General features: G+C 36.7%; 1 protein-coding gene across 1 annotated transcript in view; it reads right to left on the bottom strand.

The window, feature by feature from the left end:
* Positions 1 to 2,253: 2,253 nt before the first annotated feature.
* PIK3C2A (phosphatidylinositol-4-phosphate 3-kinase, catalytic subunit type 2 alpha) overlaps positions 2,254 to 21,215 on the bottom strand; it is a 40,650-nt gene continuing 21,688 nt past the window's right edge. Inside the window, exons 13-32 of the mRNA XM_009583826.1 lie at positions 18,426 to 18,534; positions 17,801 to 17,943; positions 17,004 to 17,192; positions 16,437 to 16,530; positions 16,072 to 16,166; positions 15,577 to 15,757; positions 14,860 to 14,964; positions 13,710 to 13,802; positions 13,242 to 13,371; positions 11,559 to 11,695; positions 10,695 to 10,864; positions 9,431 to 9,587; positions 8,904 to 9,013; positions 7,927 to 8,134; positions 5,372 to 5,496; positions 4,831 to 4,948; positions 4,653 to 4,734; positions 4,108 to 4,214; positions 3,748 to 3,873; positions 2,254 to 2,770 (exon numbers count right to left, since the gene is read on the bottom strand). Of these exons, the coding sequence (XP_009582121.1) occupies positions 2,588 to 2,770; positions 3,748 to 3,873; positions 4,108 to 4,214; positions 4,653 to 4,734; positions 4,831 to 4,948; positions 5,372 to 5,496; positions 7,927 to 8,134; positions 8,904 to 9,013; positions 9,431 to 9,587; positions 10,695 to 10,864; positions 11,559 to 11,695; positions 13,242 to 13,371; positions 13,710 to 13,802; positions 14,860 to 14,964; positions 15,577 to 15,757; positions 16,072 to 16,166; positions 16,437 to 16,530; positions 17,004 to 17,192; positions 17,801 to 17,943; positions 18,426 to 18,534 (2,662 nt within the window). The 3' untranslated portion in view covers positions 2,254 to 2,587. The remainder of the gene's footprint in view (positions 2,771 to 3,747; positions 3,874 to 4,107; positions 4,215 to 4,652; positions 4,735 to 4,830; positions 4,949 to 5,371; positions 5,497 to 7,926; positions 8,135 to 8,903; positions 9,014 to 9,430; positions 9,588 to 10,694; positions 10,865 to 11,558; positions 11,696 to 13,241; positions 13,372 to 13,709; positions 13,803 to 14,859; positions 14,965 to 15,576; positions 15,758 to 16,071; positions 16,167 to 16,436; positions 16,531 to 17,003; positions 17,193 to 17,800; positions 17,944 to 18,425; positions 18,535 to 21,215) is intronic.

Below are 21,215 nucleotides of genomic sequence, written 5' to 3'. Positions count from 1 at the left end.
CTGCAGAGGCGGGAGAGAACTCCGGTTTACCAGGACCGCGCGTGCTTCCAGAGACGGGGAGCGGTAGATCGTACAAAGGCAGCAATAACAATCTCAGTGCAAAGTTAATAGAAGAGGTCTTAGCGCAAGCTGTTACTCTGAAATTATAAAACAATCGTACTTCTGGCTGCAGGTCACATGTTGCATAAAAGATTTTTTTCTTTTCATTAAACAAGATATAAAAAGCTGTTAAAACTACATTTTCAAGCTACTTAGTGTACTGGTAGATTCCATCCCAATCGAATATTTTCCTCTTTCACATCCTTTTTTTTTTTGTGTGTAGTATATTAAAGTCTTATTGCAACAGTCACTTTTTTCTTAACTGAGAATAGTGCAAAGAGGTGCAAGCTTGGTGCTGTCCTCTAGGTGTGAGGAGAGGCCATAGATCCCATCGACAAAATGAAAACCATGGCCATAAAAAGCTTCAGCCAGTGACTATTTTGAAAAGGAAGGGAAAGGCACAAAATGAGTTAAGCAATGAAGAAGATTAAATCAGAAGTCAGGACACGTGCTAACAATACAGTACTATACTTTTTTCAGAGTCCAGACAACTGTTAAAACTGCAAATCATTTTTTAAATGATTTTAGTTTATTTGTATCTTGTGCTGTAAGACACTGTGCTTTAATAGCAAACTGCAAAAAAGGCAGTACATATTGCTTTCATTTTATTTCACAATGGAACGTTTCACAAAAACAGTAGTCTACTTTCCTGTGTTTAAGTGACTTGTGATTCTAATGATGGAATGGAGTAAGTCTCAAAAGCATCAAGTGAGCAGGAAATATATCTAGTTAGTTTTATAGTTCATTATTTACAGGCTATATACTAAATGAAAAATATGCAGAAGATGCCTAATAAAACTGGGATTTGGGATTTGCTATTAGTATCAACCCAGTTTCTAACATTCAAGATATTCTTAGCTTTTTAATTGTAATAATTCCTACAAAATTGGACCGTGAATATTTTAGGCACCAGGAGATTCAAGTGTACTTCTCTCTTCTGTATTGAAGGGAGATTGGTCAGTAGCAGGGGAAGGAAAATCAGATTACGAAATAGGTTTTTAGTGTTGGGTGTAGAGAATGCTTCCCCCATATTGTGTTTTCGTTCATAGTTGCATATTTAAAATTTCACTCTAGTCATAGTCAGTGGTGATAGTCTGTCTCGCTTCAAGATTTAGTACTAAAGAAAAGTGTGCAACTTTACCCTATAGCTTTGTTTAGGCAGAAGATGACCACCCTAAGCACCAAGTAAGGGGAATAAAAAGGCTACACCTGTAGTGCAGAAACACCTAATTAAGTAACCAGCAGTATGAACAGGAGACAGTAAGTCACATTTGTACTCCACTGTCACACTATAGTTCAAATCTAATGTTCTTTGGAATTAAGTATTTTTAGTGGAATTAATTCTTACTACTGGGAGTGAGAAACAGTGTTGCTGTGTACTGTTAAAAGTGACCAAGTTCCTCTCTCAAAGCTCTGTTAATGCAACTCATTTCTGACCTGCAATTCATGCTTTTGAATGAGAGGCCATCCTTTACCTGGAGGTACAGGTAAGTAATTTAGGTGCAAATGCCACTTTGGATTTAGTGTTTGAATCTCTTCCACATTTAATCACTGCAGTATTTTAAAGTTCTAGAAATTCAGCCAATTCAAAACACTGAGAAGCTGGGCACATTTCCTACAGCACAACACTCAGCCAGTCTTCATTCATTTTGGAGATCATGGGTAGAAGATGGGATAGAAAAAAAGTACAGAAGTTGCACTAACCATGAAGATCAGTATAAGTGATGTTATTTGTAAAGAACACATCTCAGGACAAGACTTCCAGTAGGACCTGCAAGTTATCAAACACAAGAACATTTCCCCTTCTTAAGGAGCTGAAAGTTAGCATGTATACATATTTAAATACCAGAAATGAGGTAAGAGAGAAGCATTTGAATTATAAGGCACCGTTATTTACAACTTCCATTATTGGCACTCACTCCAATAAGTCTTGGGGAAGCATTAATGTGGGATTAAATGCAACGCTAAGGAATTATTCCAGCCCTTCAACCTTCACTTCTACAGGTGTGTGTGAAGCCACCAAAATTTTACCTGTCACTGCTTCTGTGATGTCTAGTTAGTAGTGGGAATGTAATCCTAAAAGTATGTTATTTCTTTGATGTTCTCCAGCATCATGCCATGGCTGACACAACACAGGCAACAAAAATTAAAAGGAAAAATGCACTATATCCACAGGCCTAATGATTAAATTATGGTTTAACCACCCAGCGTGGTCAAACTGTTCATCTCTCTTTCACAGATGGTTTAAAAACCTCTTCCTTTACCCGCAACTCTTAAACATTTACAATGATGCTCTGATAACATCACATAAGCATAAACCAGGTTTTCTAGAAATCCTCCAAATTAGGCTACATGAACATTGGTCCAACATATCTGTTGAAATGCAGAGTCTCTTATTTTAAGATGTACAAGTTATCTTCAAGTAGGAAGATGCACAAAGCACAAGTGAATACAATTGTTCTGGTCTTACTCAGGTGTAGAAATGAGTTCACAGATAGGGTACAGCAGTTAGTCGATACCAGTTAACAGTCTCCTTGCACAGGTTGAAGTCCTTTAGTGAGAGTGTAATTCCACCCAAGAAAAAGTTCTCACGTAACGATTCTGCACTGAGCACACTTAACTGAAGTTCTCTCTGTTTCAAAGTCTCCATGCTATATCCACTGTACACAAGCTAGAAGGTAAGAAGTCAAGAATTTTTTGGTTATCCAAAAGAAGTTACACAGATTGCCTAGCCACTGATAGATGTCTTAACTGCACATTGTGACCACTCAGTATGTCTGTTTCTCAGTCTGAAGTACATCTGTATTTTATTTTGTGCTCCCAATGTTAAGTGTTTAAAAGGACCAGTGTTTTCAGATGGAAGTACTGTTCACATGCCAAGACTTCTGAATTCATTCTTTTCCACATTATGAATCAGTGAATCCAGGGCAGGGGGATCTTTAGTTTTAAGATTCCTTTCCTTCTTCCCATGACTCCTCAGAGTCAGTCTGAGAAATTTCTGCTTACCTGTAATAGTACATTTACCTACTCAGTTGCTTTGGGGTTTGGTTTTTTTTTTTTAAGGCACAAAGTTTTTCAAACAAGTTCCTTTTCCATTTATATATCTTTGCAAATTTTTTAGAATCATCATAGAATCATAGAATAGTTTGGGTTGGAAGGGACCTTTAAAGGTCATCTAGTTCAACCCCCCTGCTGCGGGCAGGGACATCTTCAACTAGATCAGGTTGCTCAGAGCCCCGTCCAACCTGACCTTGAATGTTTCCAGGGATGGGGCATCCACCACCTCTCTGGGCAACATGGTCCAGGGTTTCACCACCCTCATCGTACAAGATTTCTTCCTTATATCTAGTCTGAATCTACCCTCTTTTAGTTTAAAACCATTCCCCCCTGTCCTGTCACCAGGCCCTGCTAAAAAGTCTGTCCCCATCTCTCTTATAAGCCCCCTTTAAGTACTGAAAGGCTGCAATCAGGTCTCCCCAAAGCCTTCTCTTCTCCAGGCTGAACAACCCCAACTCTCTCCGCCTTTCTTCATAGGAGAGGCATTCCATCCCCCTGATCATCTTCGTGGCCCAGACAATATTTTAATTACTGCTTAGAAAAAGGGACAATAGCAAATCATAGGGAGTTATTACATAAATTTTAACTTGCCATTTCATTGAAAGTTGGATTTCTTGTCTTCCGGGAGATTTTGGTTTTGCGTTTGGATGTTTTGTGCGTATCTGGAAGCAAGTATGTTTTTACATAGGGATTTGGATCTGCACCATCTTCTGTAACCTACAATCCAAAACCAAGACAAGTTAGAAAACCAGTTAGTGCACATCTATTTGAATATTTATTTTCAAGTATCTAGACCTTGCAATCAAGCTAACCAAAAGCAGCAGTTAAGTTGGCAGTTGGAAAGTTTGGAGGAAGAGAGAGAGTTCCACCATTCCTGCATCAACCTAAGTCAAGAAGGTAATTGACAAAATAGAAACAGTTTTTGGCAGTGAGCTCAGTATCTCTACTTACCAGGTCTTTAATGTGCATCACCATGATAAATAGAGTGCTATTTCTGTATGATATGGATAGCTTCACTTCTCCTCCCACTTTGCCTGAGGTAGGACTTGGACTTGCATCTGAAAAAATATACAATTATCTTCTCTGTAATATTTGTACATTTTCATCAGTACTACACTAATTACATATGGGGGAAAAATACAAGCCATAGACCAAGTTCAGTTTCTGATTTTATTTTTAGTTCTCTAGTAAGAGGGTAAGGCAGTAAGTTTTAAAGACTTTTGCATTCTCTTGTAAGAGCCAACTTGGAGGTTTAGAGTAAAAACTTAGTCAAGCCATAAGTGACCCCAAGTGATCACATATATTGTTGCAATTTTTGGTATGTTTTTATTTCCTTGAAACTGTATGCAGGCACATTTGGAAAGACAGTGATACAAAGTTTCCAATGAGGGAAAACCGCGGTTAATTAAAAAAGATTTTAAAAAAAAAAATCACATTGTAAAGGTGTCATACTATAGTAATCCAATTTATAAACACCCCCCAAAAACATTACCTACCTGTAGGTCTGGCTATTCCATCTATTCCTTCTATTTTCTCATCACGAAGTAATGGATGGAAGAAAGTATAAACAAGATCACACTAAATTTGGAAGAAATGTTACATATTAGTTTAAGTGTTAACAAGCACTAAAATCTGAAAACTTGCATTGGATTTGCTTAAGTTATTTAAACTCACTTCTGCCACCTCTGAAGAACTGTTCATCAGACTCTGTATGTAGCTGTTTAGCTCCACTTTTCTTTTAGCTGCTACATCTTTTATATGTGTTCTTCCCAGAACCATCTTATTAGGAAAGCTACAAGGGAAGAACAAGATAGAGTTTTCAGTTAATTTCTCTGAATAAGTACAGTTAGATTTCATTGTCATTTCCATCCTGATATCCACGGATATCCATTTTTTTATGTCAATCATGAGTGGAAACACAGCACACTAATAGATAACGACATTCTAGAAAGGCAAGGAAACATTTGTAGGTAATTGTTGTAAGTGATACTACACAAAACAAAGACACCGAGTTGCTCCTCTGACTCTCCTCCTTATAACTTCGAGACAACAGTTTTCTCCTTTAATTGCCAACTTTGAGGTCTAGTTTGCCCCTCAGTAGTTTTGTCTCCGTTGCAAGCTGTTTCTTCTCTATTTCAAGCTGTTTCTTCGCCACCCAGCTGGGAGCAGTTTTCTTGCTTCCATTATAATAGTGATGAGTGAGTTAGGAACATACCCTGGTAACTTCCAAAGAGGAAAGAGAATGCCAAGTTTGTTGTGGAGCTCCTGGAACTCATCAAATGTTCGGAAGACAAATGTTGGCTCGACTTGCCCTTCTCTCAAAACTCTCACTACATAGATCTGCCCAAAACACAAAAAACCAAAGATAAAAAGTAGTAATAATATCATAGAACTGACTTAACAATATAATTTTCTTAACTACTAACTCTTTCTACTATGGTAATACTTCTCCTGCATACATATCCCAGTAACAGCATTTGCATTTTATAGTAGAGTTAGAATTACAAATACCCCTACTGTAATGCAAACTAACATCACATGATCCTCCCATAACGTAGATCCACATCTGACAGTGGAATAAAGGTAGTTAAGGCTAAGCTGTCCACATTCTCCCTTTTAAGCCTCATTGTAAATTCATACCATATAGCATGTGTACAAAAATTTAACACATCAGTGCAGGATTACATCTAGACATATCCGTGGGGCCAGAACTACCACAACTTATCAGGTGCAGACTATAGAGGAAATTAATGCCTATTTTTTTTTTTCAATTTAATTCTCTCAAGATTCTAAAGGATTCCACTTTTAAAGTGATAATTTGGTGGTCAGATGCAAGTGTACTGCATTATACAGAAAGAATTTTTAAAAATACTGGGGGTACAGTCCCAGAATGCAGTTATTCACATTATTATGAAAGGCAAATTAAGGTTGAGAAACTGCACAGAAAATTCAATTCAGTGGACTCATTTTATGGGCAGAGGAGTTAGATGTATATTTAAAAAATGTGCAACTGGGAAGATGTTTAAAAATTTAGACAGAAGGAGACTACATCACCTTAACAGTTTCCTGGAAGGTAAGAGGCTGTTTTGGCTTAGACCAGGAGTGCTCAAATACATTTACAATATAGTGATTCAGTACAAAGTTCTTCACTTCTAGCGTTACTCAGCTTTGTTCTACCTTCCCTAGCTGGTGTCTTACCAGATTAAGACATTTACAGCAAATACAACTTGGAAAGAGATGTACATTTGCATATATGAATATAGCTCACTTTTTAAACAACTTGAGAGAAATGTTACTTGAGCTGGCTATTCTAGGCTAACAAACAGCAGTAGAGAAGTAAAAAAATAAATTGAATATGTTGCACATCTGCATACGAATATGAATATTAAGACAAGTCTTAAAGCGTAACTCAGGTCTATCAAAAATCCTGAGGGCAAGTTGTAATGCTTGCTGCCTCTAGTAAGACTGACTAGGAGTGTAGGTGCATTAATACAGGAAACAATGCTTTTACTTAGGAGGAGCAAATACAACTTTAATGGAAGGTCAGAACAAAAACAGAGAGTGTTTGACTTAATGACTCCTATTCAGGAAGGAGCTTTTTTACAGAGGGCAGCTACATGAGCACATAAACATGACTCAAATCTCCATTTTTTTAGATCACGTCCACCAACACTACTTCTATCCTTTCTGCTTCCTTCTAGATACCTTTCAAGAAGTGTCTTCATTTTGAAGAATGTTATCGGATGCTAAAAATACCAATCTTACTCTAGCGCTCCTGTGGTTGGTTTACCCTGGCCAGCAGCTAAGCACCCACCACAGCTGCTTGCTCACTCCCACCCCGTCATCAATGGGACAGGGGAGAGAATAAGAGCAAAAGCAAGAAGTCCCGTGCTTTGAGGTAAAGACAGAACTTGGGAGGGGAGGTGACGCAAAGACAATCTCTCACCACCTCCCACAAGCAGACCCATGCCCAGCCAGTCCCCAAGCAACAGCCACCTTGGAAGACAACATCCTCCCGCCCCCCCACTTTCTCCCTCTATGCCCAGTTTTTATTGGGGAACCTGACATTATATGCTATGGAGTATCTCTTTGGCCAGTTTGGGTCAGCTGTCCCTGTGTGTCCCTTCCCAACTCCTTGCACATCCACAGCCTACTCACTGCAGGGGTGGGCAGGGGCAAAGCAAAAGAAAAAGAGAAAGCCTTGACACTGCGCAAGCACTGTTCAGCAACAGCCAAACCAGTGGTGTGCTATCAACACAGTTTTAAACATCTAAAACACAGCACTGTGTGGGCTGCTATGAAGAAAGAGAACTCTATCCCAGCCAGAGCCAATACAACTCTGTTCTTCTCCAGGAAGCAAGCAAGCAGGCCCATTCCCATCTAGATCTCAATTATGGATTTTGTTTTTACTTTCAAGTCATCCACAGCGGGGCTTAGTTTTGGGTGTCAACATTGGTTTGGGTTTCTAGGCTCCCATTACAGTCAATGCAGTCAGACTACAGAAAACTCTACAGTTCATCCTAAATCTGACATTAGTGCCCAACTGAACGAGTAATTATCTATAGCTAGTATTTAGTGCCTACTAAATCTCTGTCGATAAAAGGAACCTAGCTGTCTACCTCAAAGTTAGCTACTTAAGGCTAAACAAGGCAAGCTTCCCCAGACCAATTCTCTGTGATAAGTACTGAACTTATGCAAGAAGGAGAATGTATCTTGTTGGAAGAAAATGCACAGCATCTTCATGAGTGGAAACAGATTCCACATACTTACATAGTGTTTATCTGGGTTATATCTCTTCTGATATGTAAACACAGACACTTGTTTGATTCGGCCATCTTGTTTAAGAGAATATGTTTTAGCAGAAAATGAGAGGATGGGTTCATCATTAGAAGGTAGACCTGAGAAACGCAGCTGAGCCAAATTGTGAATGAAGAAATTAAACTTTGTGGCAACACTTCCCAGACTGGATTCAATCAACCTAGAAAAAAAACAGCGTCAAATACTAGAGCACATGTCAGAACGCACCAAACTAGTTATATCAATGAGTCAGACTTAAGTCTAAGAAAAATAAAAACCAATTTCTTACTGACAAAGAAACAGTTTTTAAGAAGTGATCAATGGGCTACATAAATAGCATCATATCAGCATTTAATAGAAGATTCAGTATCCAAACTTTGGAATAGGTTGTAAGCCAAGAAGTCAAGCCTTTCCAGAGTTGGTAAAAAAGTTACATGCATACTACTGCAGTTTCCCCCATATATTTAAAATGAAGCACAATAACACGTGTTGTAACACATAGCAACAACTCAGTTACGCTATATACACAGCCCTGTACTTGCTACACTGGAGCACCATCCCTCCCTCCCCAATGTGCAAGGGACTTCTTGAAAGAGAGAACTTCTTTACATGCATTACAAGGTTCCCCTACACTGCTATTAAGCAATTTAGGATGCATTCAAAATGCAAGCCTCAAACAGCTTAACAGAGTTATCTGCTCTCAGCATTTCAAACAAAAGTTTTGCACAAGGTTACTCTTAAAGGCAAAGTATTTTAGCACAAGCATTAATCTTACATGAAACTGATCTTATTTATGTAGTTCACTGGTTCACCGATATTTGATGATTGTACAATGTAACTATTCAACTTCTACAGACATATTTGTGAACATCCTTAGTACATTTTTTCATAGCAGAAAGCTATTAAAAGGATGATGCTGGTAGATATTTTAGTTTTCACTTATCCAGTACCTTGTAAAGAAAATGGTAGCTTCTGCATCTGTTGTTTGGGGCTGGAGAGCATCCTGGACATACTTCAAGTCCTGAACCCCACTTAGTTCTGGTAACCCAGAAGAAAGCATCTACAGGAATTTACAATTTTAATGAAATAAAACCAATATAATTTTACATTGAGATGATTAAAACTCTTAGACCGTCAAATTCATCTGAAGCTGCTCTACCTTGCTGAATGCTAACAGCGATAGCCAACAATTACTTAAAGTCAGCAATTATTCCCTTCACCATTTCTGCTAAGTTAAAAGCAGTTAAAACACTTTGCAGTGTAATTTATGATATCTTCTTAGTTTTAAATTCTCAGGAAACGGTTAGGTAGTCAAAAAGCTTAAAAGAAAAATCCAAATACAACCTTCCTAAAAAGTATTTCTGATGTTTCTGGCTTTTAAAAGCATGCATTAAGAGTTTCTGCAGCATAATAGCATTTAATACAATCCAACACGAGAGATCTATCAAATTTCAATTGAAATTCATAAAATGATTACCAGTGAAAGTAGGTTAAGGAAGAGGTTTGCATGTTTTCGTATCAAATTGTAAGCTTGACAACAGAGATCCACAAACAACTGAAAGCGAATAGTGGGTTTTTCACCACCATTAATGACGTAAGCCATATCCGACGTTAGCACAAAAGGAGCTCGATCCCTGTTCAAAAAGCACAGAATTCGTAAGTTAGGTATAAATTCTACTCACTTTGTCACGTGCTTCCTCCTCCCCTCCATCCCCACCCCGAGGTAATGATATTAAATAATCCATTAATGCCATTTTACTTTTTTGGGTTGGGTTCGGCTGCTTAGTGCTATCTCAGATTCCCAGCACATTCACATGGTACTGGCCCTACAGCAGATCTCCTGGAGCAACACTTGGAGGCCAGGTTACCTTCAAATGCCTTCCATCCCTCATTTCTGGAAGCCATAACACACTAAAACAAATGTAATGACTATATTATCACCTGACTAAAACGTAACTCCTTTATCCTGGATATAGATTATCTTTTAGGAGTAGTAAACACAAATTTGCTGTTCACTCTTTTCTATAACGTTGACATTCACTACTGTCTTTATGAGACAGAGTCTGTTCTCATTTATTTCATGCTCAGATACTCAGATGACAAAGATTTTGGCACTCAATTTCCCATTCATTGATAAAGTTTACCTAACAAGCATGCAATACATAATTGCATGAATAGAGCTAAAAAGGTGAAACTACACTATAGTTTTAACCAACATTCCTGGAAAAGTATGACACCAAGATTTGTGTTAGGTGTAAGGCTCCCTAATATCAATAAAAAGTTATATTAATCTTCTTCTGTACCAAAATACTTGGCTTTCATAACTATTGTAAAGAAATTCCCATCGAGATTTGCCAAGTGCGTATAGCACAAAGTTCTTAAGGAATGAATGCAGTTTGGAAGCACTGAAGCTAAATGATGTTTAGGAGACCAACTTCCTTATTTCACTCTACCACTAGCTAGAACAGTAATTTTATTTGAAAGCTATGCCTATGTGCTTTGACAAAACAGTTCCAGAGATCAGAATATGAAAATAGGAAGCTGGAGCCTTTTCAAAATTAATTCTATACAGGTAAGTTTGAATGCATTCTGGAAACTCTGTGGTTAAATTGGAAGATAACAGCTTCATAATGAGAACAGCAGATAACAGGAATTTAAAAGTTAATGCTTAGAATTATAATGCTTATAAAAGTATACTAAAAATCACTTCATTCTCTACATTGCTTAGCTAAAGAAAATACCTTTTAAAGCTACCAAACATTTGTGCATGACCCAGAAATTTTCCAAAGTCAATGTGAAACATATGCCCTGTGTTTCGGAGCATTATGTTATCGTTGTGGCGGTCACAAATTCCCAATACATAAGTAGCTACACAGCATCCTGCACAAGAGTAAATGAAGTTTTCTGAAGCCTAGGAGGGAGAGAAAAAAGTGAATCGAGGTCAAATATCAGTGGGAAAACAGCATTCATGCATTCAAAAGGCAATCTCGACAAGAGTAAAATCCAAGCCAGACAAGACAGGTCCTAAAATTTGCTTTTTTCCCAAAATAGCATTCTTCAAACAGATAGCTTTGCAAAAATCTTTAGATATCACAATTTCCAGCAAAAACGGTTGCTTTGTTTTTTAAGTAAATGAAAGAGAAAAGAGGAGTTGAAGACAAATCGCAAAAAGAAATAAGTATGTTAGCAGTGAAAACAAAAGGGTACAAGACTTATTTTTCCCCAATGTGTTGTAACAGCATTGTAGCCAAAAGAAAACATTTTTTTTTTGTCCCATGTGCTTGTATGAGAAGAGGCCACTGCTCCTAAACCAAATTAAGAGCAGCCACCATTCCTCCCTATCTTAAATTTGAAGTACATTTTTTTTTTTTTTTTTTACATCCAATAACTCCTGATGTGAATCCTGAGAATCCATCTGGCTCCTTTTTAGTTATGTAAGGGATTTTAATTTGCTCTTTTGCACGTATAGTAAAAAATTAAGTTTCCTAAAGATATAAAACAAAAATTTCAATGGAAGATCTGGAATAAGAATTTCATTCTTTCTTAAGATAGTATTTATTCCTTTTAAAAGATCTTCAAAAAACAACAACACTGAAGAAAGTTACCTTTTCATATTCCTCCTCTGTAGGATTATACTTTCGCAACCATTCTGCCAGAGGCTTGTCTTTAAAAGAACCTGTCACTCCATATTCCACTTGAATTTTCCTAAGTGTATCTGAAGCAGGAACAAGCTCTACCATGCCTTTATATAAAATATAACAAAGTGTATTTAACCATCTCCTTAAGTTATACTGCATTTTCATTATTCAGTAGAAACTTTCTTGACAACGATGGATTTTATAATCTTAGACTAGCTTTTTCAAAACCCAGTTAGGTGTAAAAATAGTGCTATTAGTCCACTAAGCATTTCCGCAGACTATATTACAAAGCATACCATGAAACACATGTAGCAATCCAAGTTAGGCTTACTTTACTGCAATTAGTTATGGCTGCTAGAATGCACATATAAATTATACTTTGAATAATTACATTCTACTACATAAACTAGTATTGGTCTATAAGCAGTAACTGCAAAATATTTTGATGCTGACATTTCTCATCACTGACACTTAAGTAATCCAGTAAGTTTAACTGCTGTCAAGTGTTGAAACAGACCAGACTGTTGCTCCACAAATAAAGCAGTGGCCTTTACATGTGGCCTTATTTTGGAGATACCATTTACTAAAAATATTTGTATAGCTAAATCATAAAAGGAAAACATTTATTTTTTTAACAGAATTTTACTTCTATCTTGGCAAGAGCTGCTAAAGGCAAATCTGTAATTTACATCCATTCTTCTTTTTCACTTTAATCCTTCAAGTACTTTAGGAATACTAATACTAGCAGCAACAAAAAAATGTGACATGCTACGCAATCAAGTCATTGTTCAAAGTAGGAAGAAAAGCCATCTGTTTCTCTAAAAAGCAAGTCTTCCATAAATAGAAGCTTTTTGCTTTGTTTTGCCAACCTAAATTTCCAACGTTTCCGTATATTTAAGAGTTTTCATCATCCTGTTCTAGCATCTGACTGAAGAAATATTTAAGTTACTGTTTATCCTCTCAAAGATCTTGTGGTTCCTATTGGCTAGCTCTAGAGAATTAGTGAAAACGAGCAAAAAGCATGTTCAGGTGCAGGGCAGTATTTACACTCAAACTTGGAGTACTGTGACCTAGTTTCAAACCTAAAAGACAGCCTCATATTCCCAAGGAACTTTTACCAGCATATGACACTAATTCTGGAGGATAGTCTCTGTGTGTGCATTTTAAATTTTTCTTCTTTTTTGCACGTTTCGGTACATGAATGATACTCCCTGGCTCAACTGCAGCAGATTCCAAATACTTTAGAATTTCAGTTTTGACTTGACTACTTTCTTTCACCATAACTAAACTTTCAGAATCAGGATTGCTATGGCACCATTATTTTCTTGGGTTGCAGTAAGGGCATCAAGAGAAACCTTAGCTTTTATCATTATTAATATTTACTTGTTTGCACCACTGTCCATTGACAACAGAACACATAAGAATCTCAGGAGATTCAAGAGAAAAAACACATTTAAATGCAACTCAGCCATCAGGAAATTCAGAACAATTTAACTTGCTATACTCTTGAGCACTGAAGTTCCCTGCATGGAAGGCTTCTGGCCTTCCACTGTTTCTTGGGCCTGTCTCTGTACAGAAATTTTTCACTATCAGTGTGGCAAAAAATTGAAGTGGGGGAGCAAAGATTATAGGCAGCATCTGGTTTTGCACCTCGGTCTTTTCCAGTTGAGAGACACTTGAAGATAACCATCCGTAGATCCAGTCCCTCCTGCAGCCAGATCTTATCCATAATCTTAATCATTTGTAAAGCCAACATATCTTGTCTCAGATCTTCTCCAACCTTAAATGGAAAAATAAAAGTTAGAGACATAATATGCTTTCAGTAAACCTAAGCTTCACAGATTTTAAACTGCTTTACATTTCTAGGAAGCGATACATTATGTTACTTACTTCCTCATAGCTAAGCCCTTAAAAAGAGAAATAGGCTACATTTAAGCTTTCACGTGTGGTAGACTTACTTTCACATTTCACAACCTGTTCAGATGTTGGTTTCTAGATACACAGGAGCAAACCCACAAAATAACTAAGCTTATTGGTCTATGCTAAAGTTAATTGATACCAATGAAATAGTGATTATCATTCAACTTTTTTTCCCTCCAATACAAATGTAAGGCCTACCTTAAACATCACATTAATTTCTTCTCCCAAAGGGTCTGCATTTATCAGTGCAACTTTCAATGGTACTGCATTGGAGCTGAAGAACGAACATGCCTACAAGTAGATTTAGTGTTAATACTCAAAAAGGACTATTCCTGCTAGCCCAGAAAACAAGACATTCTGACAACAAGCAGGTTTGATACACAATGTGTCTATTCAGACTTCTAACATTGCGACTGTGGCAAATACGTGCTTCCTTTGAATAAAGAGCCCTTTTGCTGTTATTTGTTGAATTCTTGTACAAAAGCCAATAGTGCTGTGCACAGTGATGTTTTTATACATTTTGAAGGGAAGAGTGAATAAAACATGGATAAATATTTTATCAGCAGCTTTTTTTGAAACCTAGAAGATATAATAAAAAAATGGGTACTTGCACATTTCACAGTATTTTCTCATTTATCTGCTTTCAAGTACATACTCATGATTTAATAGTTACAGTAGAGAAGGAAAGCAAGATGAACTGTCTCTCTACACAGGATTAAATCCAGTGTTCACAGACCTTTAGGTTCTTGGTCATGCATGATGATATAACCAAGACAGTGGTTGAGCAAATATTGTCAAACCTTGCAGAGTTCTAGAAAAATAATTTACCTGCTTCTCCTACATTGTTATTTGTTGGACCTTCACAATAAAATAAAGCTACTGTCTGCCTCCCTGGATTCCGTGCATCTCTTGGACACAACCAGTAACAGGTAGTTTCACCTATTTCACAGTATCTACTCATTGTTTGAACTTCATAGCCCTGCTCAATTTTCTCTTTTGATTACTACTGCAAACAGGACTCTTTTATGCACTTTGAACAGTGCCCTGCTTTACTATAACCAGGATTGTTGGTCTCAAAAGACAGGGTCTGAAGAAATATCAAGTTGTTACAGATTTTTTTTTTTTTTAGTATAATTACCTTCATTGGTTTTACACAAGTATTTGTATAAATTTTATCTTTGCTCAGCTAATTTCACTGCCTTGTTCAATTGGAATTTTTAATTAAAACCCTCCCCCCACAGCGTAAAGAGCTTTCAAGCACCTCAATTGATTTTTTTTTCCTATTTGTAAACGCTTTGCCTATACGTAATTTTTATAGAAAAGGTTTGAAACTCTGAATGTGCAGTACCTTAATATTTAGCTCTTTTGCCACAAGACTGGGATTGAGAGGCAAACGGCATTTGTTCTTCAAGAAAAATAACTGCACACGTTCCATACCATTTTGCAAGGCAGCCTGCAGACAAAAAAAAAAAATTTCAGCTGACATTTTCTTAACCGGAGCATCTGCAGAAAACTTCTGGACAAAGTTATCCTGAAGCCAACGTTTTAACTCCTCAGTGTCAAAGGAATGCTAGAAATTGTAACTGCTGTTTTAGCTATTAAAAATACACAAGCCTAGCAGTACAACACTAATGTCACACAAGTTTGTGGTGGGTTTGTTGGTTTTTTTTTTTTTGACTGAACCAGATGGTAGAATCCCACTCTGTCAAACTGTAAGTTCACATTAATAACGTGAAAGCATAAACACAGATATCCCATTCTTCTGTGTAATGGGATCATTCTTCAGCAGTAATAGGTTTAAACCCAGTTTCAGTTTACTGTACACAGAAACCATCCTACTTTCTTATATCACCTCACACAATCTTATATTTCAGATGACAACAAATTTGACAAAAACCATCAACTTCATTAAGCCATTAACCTGTTAAAAAGCAGAGTCATAGATCTTCCTGTATATTATATATAACCTTTTATTGAACTTAAGACTAAAAAGGCAATTGAGTGGATTGTTTTGAGGGTATACTCAGCCTGATCTTTCTAAAGGATATTAAAAATATATACACACCTGCCGAGCAGATCCACTTGTTTGCTTTACTCTTTCTGCTACCATTCCAAAAAGCTGCACTAGCCTGGTCTGCTTCTCCAGCTCTTCCCTCAGCCTTTTTCCACAGACTGAAAGAAAAGCTCCAAGAATTTGCTCATACCTTACACCAAACTTCGTATCATACAGTGTATCCTTAAGAAGCCTGAAATAAAGGATTTAAGTTAAATTTTCCTAAGGAAAATACTGCAAACAATGCAATACTAAGACATTAAGATATTTTAATTCACCAGTACTATATATCTAAAGTTACTGATATACAGCATATAAAAGGCAATAAGTTTGTGCCTCATAGAGGCAGTCTGTTTTTTCATTAAAAAAAAAGATCTACAGTTTGTATACTCTCCATCCATAACATTCATTGTTATGAACTACGATATTTAGAAAGAATTTTTTTTTTCTGGAAATATTAATCTTATAGCAAACATCACGTGAACAATGGAACAAAGAACGTCTTACCAATATAGGTAGTGCGCTATTCGAATGCTTCCCAGTGCCCGAGCCAAAAGAAATTTGACAAGAGCACTGTCAAGGTAGGTTTCATACTTCAATGCCTAAATACAAGGAAAATTAAATAAATCATGTCTGGATTTAATTCTAGAGGAAGAATTCTAGAATAAAAGAGATTTTATGACTAATGCACAGACAGAATCACCACAAATCCATAGGACAGTCACAGAGTGACTATTTACTCAAATTGCTTTCCATACCATGCATTAAGGTTATTAAGTATAGAGGCATGCAATTGCACTTCTGCTACTCCAAATCCTTTGGATTTTCAAGAGCAAAAAAGTTCAAACTTCAATGTAGGCAGAAAGTCTTACCTGCACAAATTGAGGGAGGAAATCTGTTAACTCATCATCACTTAATGTCTCTATCCAATTCACAGCTGTATTTCGTACTTCCTGATCAGCAAACCTAGAAAGTCACCACAAGTCCACATTAAGTCTATTCTGTTCATGTAGGATTTTTTTTCTTCTTTGAGATCAGCTAGATACAAAAGAACCTATATAAAGTCTTTAATAGCTCCATAAAGGATCTACAAGTTTGAGGCCCTTCATTTCCCAAGATAAATGCATGTGCGTGTTTAGGACAAGCATACTAATCTCTTAAAACTTCAGTCTTGATAGCTTGGCTGTATAGCTTGCTCTCCTGTCGCAAATTAGATTTCAGAATTCTAACCACTATCGCTATTCTTTCACTACATGACTTGGTTAAGCCTACATGAATAAAGTAAGCACGTGTTCTTCAAAATTTTAAGAAAATTTAGCTTTTGCTACAGGAAATTCAGCAATATTTTCCACAAGAATGCCATTCAGAATCCTCTACTGAAGAAAAAATCATTTAATGCACAACACACAGAGAGAATTTATTTACATTGTTTTTCTTACTTTGAATCAAGTAGTTCCAGTGCAGCTAAGGGTGATAAGGGAGGCCACTGCTGAAGTAATGCATATATTTCTGGAAGACTTGCCCAGTCCCAGTGAGGGGCACTAACCAATATTTTTGGTAGGCTACTAGTATGACTATGACAATAATGTCTCTTCTCCCACAAAAATTCTTTATCTTCTTTTGATAGCCTGCAGACAAAGGCATTTCTGTTTATAACGCACATTACAGACCATCACCTGAATAACCCCAATGCTACTGGTCATTGTATACATACAGACAATTTAACACATAACATGAAACAAAATTAAAATGGCTATTTCCTCCACAAAAGTCAAAATGAAAAGCAAAATAAAGCCTCAAACATTATGGAAACAGTTGTTCAAAGTTATAATTTGGAAAGGACAAAAATAAGTTTTAGTATAATTTGAAATAAACCAAAATGTTAATGTTAGTTTGGTGCAGATGAGTGGGAAAGCCTGCCAGAAAAGCTTCCATGGCATAAGAACAGCCACTGCTCCCTGTAACTGAAGAACTGCCAAGCAGGAATAGGGGTATATAACAGACAGCCAGAAGTTAGCAATCTTGTAACAGGAGAATATTATGACACAGCCATGGAAATTCATTAAGTCAGCACCATTATTTCGCAAGTTTAATTCAATCTCTTCTTTAAGTCTCCACAGGTCTTCAAAATATACTAGAACTATATTGAAGAAATTTAAGAATAAATAAGCATTCCATACCCTAGCCACAAATTGTCACATACAACGAGACCACAGCTAGAAAGAGATGAACATACCCAATAGTGTTATCCTTCGAGAGAATAGCAAGGAGACGTTCTCTCAATGGTTTTTCTAATGTTTCTATGGAATGATGCACAGTAGTCTTTGCAGCTTGAGGAATTTTATATTCAATATCAAAAGCATGGGATGGGAAATCAATCTAAAAAATGAAAAAAAGAAAGAGATGATGCAAGTCCTTAAGAACAGTACCAACCATGTTTTGGGACTATTAAGCCATGCCTTCTCTTCCAAGAGAAATTTGGACTCTGCATTTAGAATGAGAGGTGCTTATGTTCTGTAAAGAAACTGGAATTGCTACTGTTTGGGTCTAGACAACTCCCATCTCAGCATACATTTCTATAGATCGCTTTCCAAAGATGTTCTCTCCCAGTACTGCAAGGCATGTCCAATTTCTTACTTCAAGACAGTGATTCAATAATTGACTTGTATACACTTACAGCAGCTTTCCATTCTTTGCCCTTAATGCTTAGCAATCACTATTCTATACTGGCTTTCAAATATGACCTAGCAATAGTCACACTCTCCCCAAAACATTAATGCATCTACTACCGCTCATGTAAGAGTTACAAGTCACAATATTCAAACAAAACATAGTCAGATCAAGTCAGAATTATATATAACCTGCAATACTATTCTTTCCACATTTCCTTTCTTGCTGGCCGTCCCTGATGTATGATGTGGATGTGATGAGGTCCAGAGTTGCAAGAGCTTTGTCCCACAAGTTAACAACCTGAGAAAAAAAGCATGTACAGGTATTAGCGTCACAGTGTTTACTTCAAGAAGATATTAGTTATTAAAACACTATCTGGAGAAGACCAGTGGCCACTACAAGGAAACAATTCCAAAGTATTACTGTGGTATACGAGGATAGTTCAAACCGAGTACATGTTTCTACTGCAAAGATAAGAAACATCTTACGACAAGTATGTCAACACTGATGTTCAGAAAAGAAGACAGGAAATCAAACTGTACTAGACAATACAGTTCAGAGCTTAAAAAGGGAATTATGATCATCAAGTGTTATATGAATTTATTTCTTTCACTGGATGTCTTCTGTACTGTAAATCCTTTAAAACGCTGCATACAACTTTTAGGTGGAAAAGGCAGAGGAAGAAGTTTGGTGCTGACACAGCTGACCCAGCTAAATTAAGTGTTCCCTATTTCTTAAGGGAGAAAAGGAATACTTTTGCCTCTGAGGAATAAACTGAACATACGCACCTTTCTACCCTCTCAGAAAAAACCCATAGGCATATGAATTTTATAGACATTGCCAGTTGCCTGGACTTTCCACATTACTAGATTCTGCAAGCACGTACCAGATGACGTTTGTATTTGCCAGTTTATTCCCAATACTAATACCGTTTCCAATTGTAGCAAGGCACAACTGAGGATATTTCATAAATAGGTTAATTGCTGAACATTATGCACAGAAAACTTTTAACAGTCTTTAAAAATCAAAATACAGTCTCAAAAGACTGCTTGAAGGCCAAGCCTTTAGTATATTTTAAAAGATGTTTTAGGGTTTATATGTGTTTCAAAGAAAAAACAGTTCTTTATATGTAAATATTGATTAACTGGGAGCTTATGATGCCCATAAAAATTACTAAACCATGCCACTAAAGCATAACTGAACAGCTTGTTCTTTTTAATAATTCTCCAGTTGTGACAGCCTTCTGTCTCATCCACAAGTAAAGATATTTTAATGCCCTCCACACACTTCAGCTGAAGGGATTTTAACTTGGCTACTGATTCTTCCAAAGCACGTATTTGACCTTTTATTCTTCCTATGTTTTAGTTAGCTACAAGTTTTAGCTCCTGCCTGCTATTGATGCTATTCTGAACTGTAACTGGAATATTTGGCTAGTATGTTTAATTACCTAGGTCTGGATTTAATTTATGTAGACTGCAAGTGGATTAGACCACTAGCATCTCTACAGATGTCACATACAGGCCATTCAGTAATCCCTGGCATGACATTCTGTTGTAGTGCTCTGCATAAACAGAAAATACAGTTTTCTCCCCAAACTAACTACTATAAGAACACCATGCAGCATGAAGACAAGATAAATTTGCAATTAAAATCAAAACAAAAGCTATGTTTTCAATCAAATACTGTGAAATGTGATATTTAGATAGGATACTGAAATACAACATTTAAACAGAAGGCTGAAATAAGCATCATTTATGAAAAGAAATCCAAGTTTCAGTGGTGACTGAAAGCAGCTGCAGGCCAGCTTTGCAATGCAGGAAAGCCTAAACTCTTAAGCCCCGCCAAGCTGTTGAAACCATCACCATGCAAAAGGAGAAGTGGAATGAGTAGAGCCATATCTAGAACCAGAGGATGCAAACCATATGGAACAGACATAAGCAATACATAGAAGTAACTGTCCAGGAAAGACCTGGTTGTCTTTCTGCCGCGTTGGTTGACAATTTGGTAATTTAAGCTTCCAGTAAGACCTAGAAGTCAGAAGCACATATAAATAGGAAATCTTAAGCATAAATCCTGTAGCTACTTTGCAAAGGTGTGATCACTTCTCTAACATCATGCCTAATTCTGGCATCTGTGGTTCAAGTCTATCGGTTAATGTTTCATTAAATAGCTACCAAAGTGATAAACGTTTAGGAATACACTTCATAACGTAAGTTTCAAGGACAAGGCAACCTGAACAAATCCAGGAACACTTAACCAAGGGAAGTTACAGCAGGCTTTTCATTCTTAGTGAAAAAGGTATAACAGGATCCAGCAGCTGTACTTGAAGGAAGGCCAGCTCAAACTAGAAATATGCCGTAAGTTTAACACAGTTGTTATTTATCCCTTTTTAAAATTTTTTTTAATAAATCCAGCTCTGAATCAAAAGGAATAATTTCAGAATATCTTGGGATCTCTATTACTCAGAAATAGGCTGATGGAAGAAATGGCTTATCTTTCGTATCTATGAAAATACACCTCTATTTTAAAATATATCTAAATTTTAAAATAGTATTTTGATACTCTTGCTGGCTTATGTATTACCACCCTATTATCAGATTTAGGAATTTTTAAAAGGATTAAAAGAAAAAAAAAAGAAAAAAAAAAATCAATATATCCAAAATTCTCCAGTTTGGCTCCTGCATATGTAAACTTACAAAACATGCAGCATTGAATATTCTGCAGCCAAGGCAACTATTCCTCTAAAGAATAATAGCACTTAAAAATACTTCAGACCTTAAATTAAAGGTGTCTATTTCTAAACATTTGAGTCATCACCATATTTTCCTCTACAAACAGGACTGGGTGAAGATAAGAGCTATCCTTTCCTATCTTAAGACAGTTTTCAGGCAAAAGTGCTTCTTTCCCAGTGACATGATGGAAGCACAGCACATTGTTTACCTGCTGTCAGGATTCTGTTCTGTTTTGTATTGCACTAGACA

Source organism: Fulmarus glacialis, unplaced genomic scaffold, assembly GCF_000690835.1.
Source record: "Fulmarus glacialis isolate BGI_N327 unplaced genomic scaffold, ASM69083v1 scaffold22880, whole genome shotgun sequence".
NCBI classification, from domain to species: domain Eukaryota; kingdom Metazoa; phylum Chordata; class Aves; order Procellariiformes; family Procellariidae; genus Fulmarus; species Fulmarus glacialis.
This window is presented reverse-complemented; position numbering and strand designations above follow the sequence as displayed.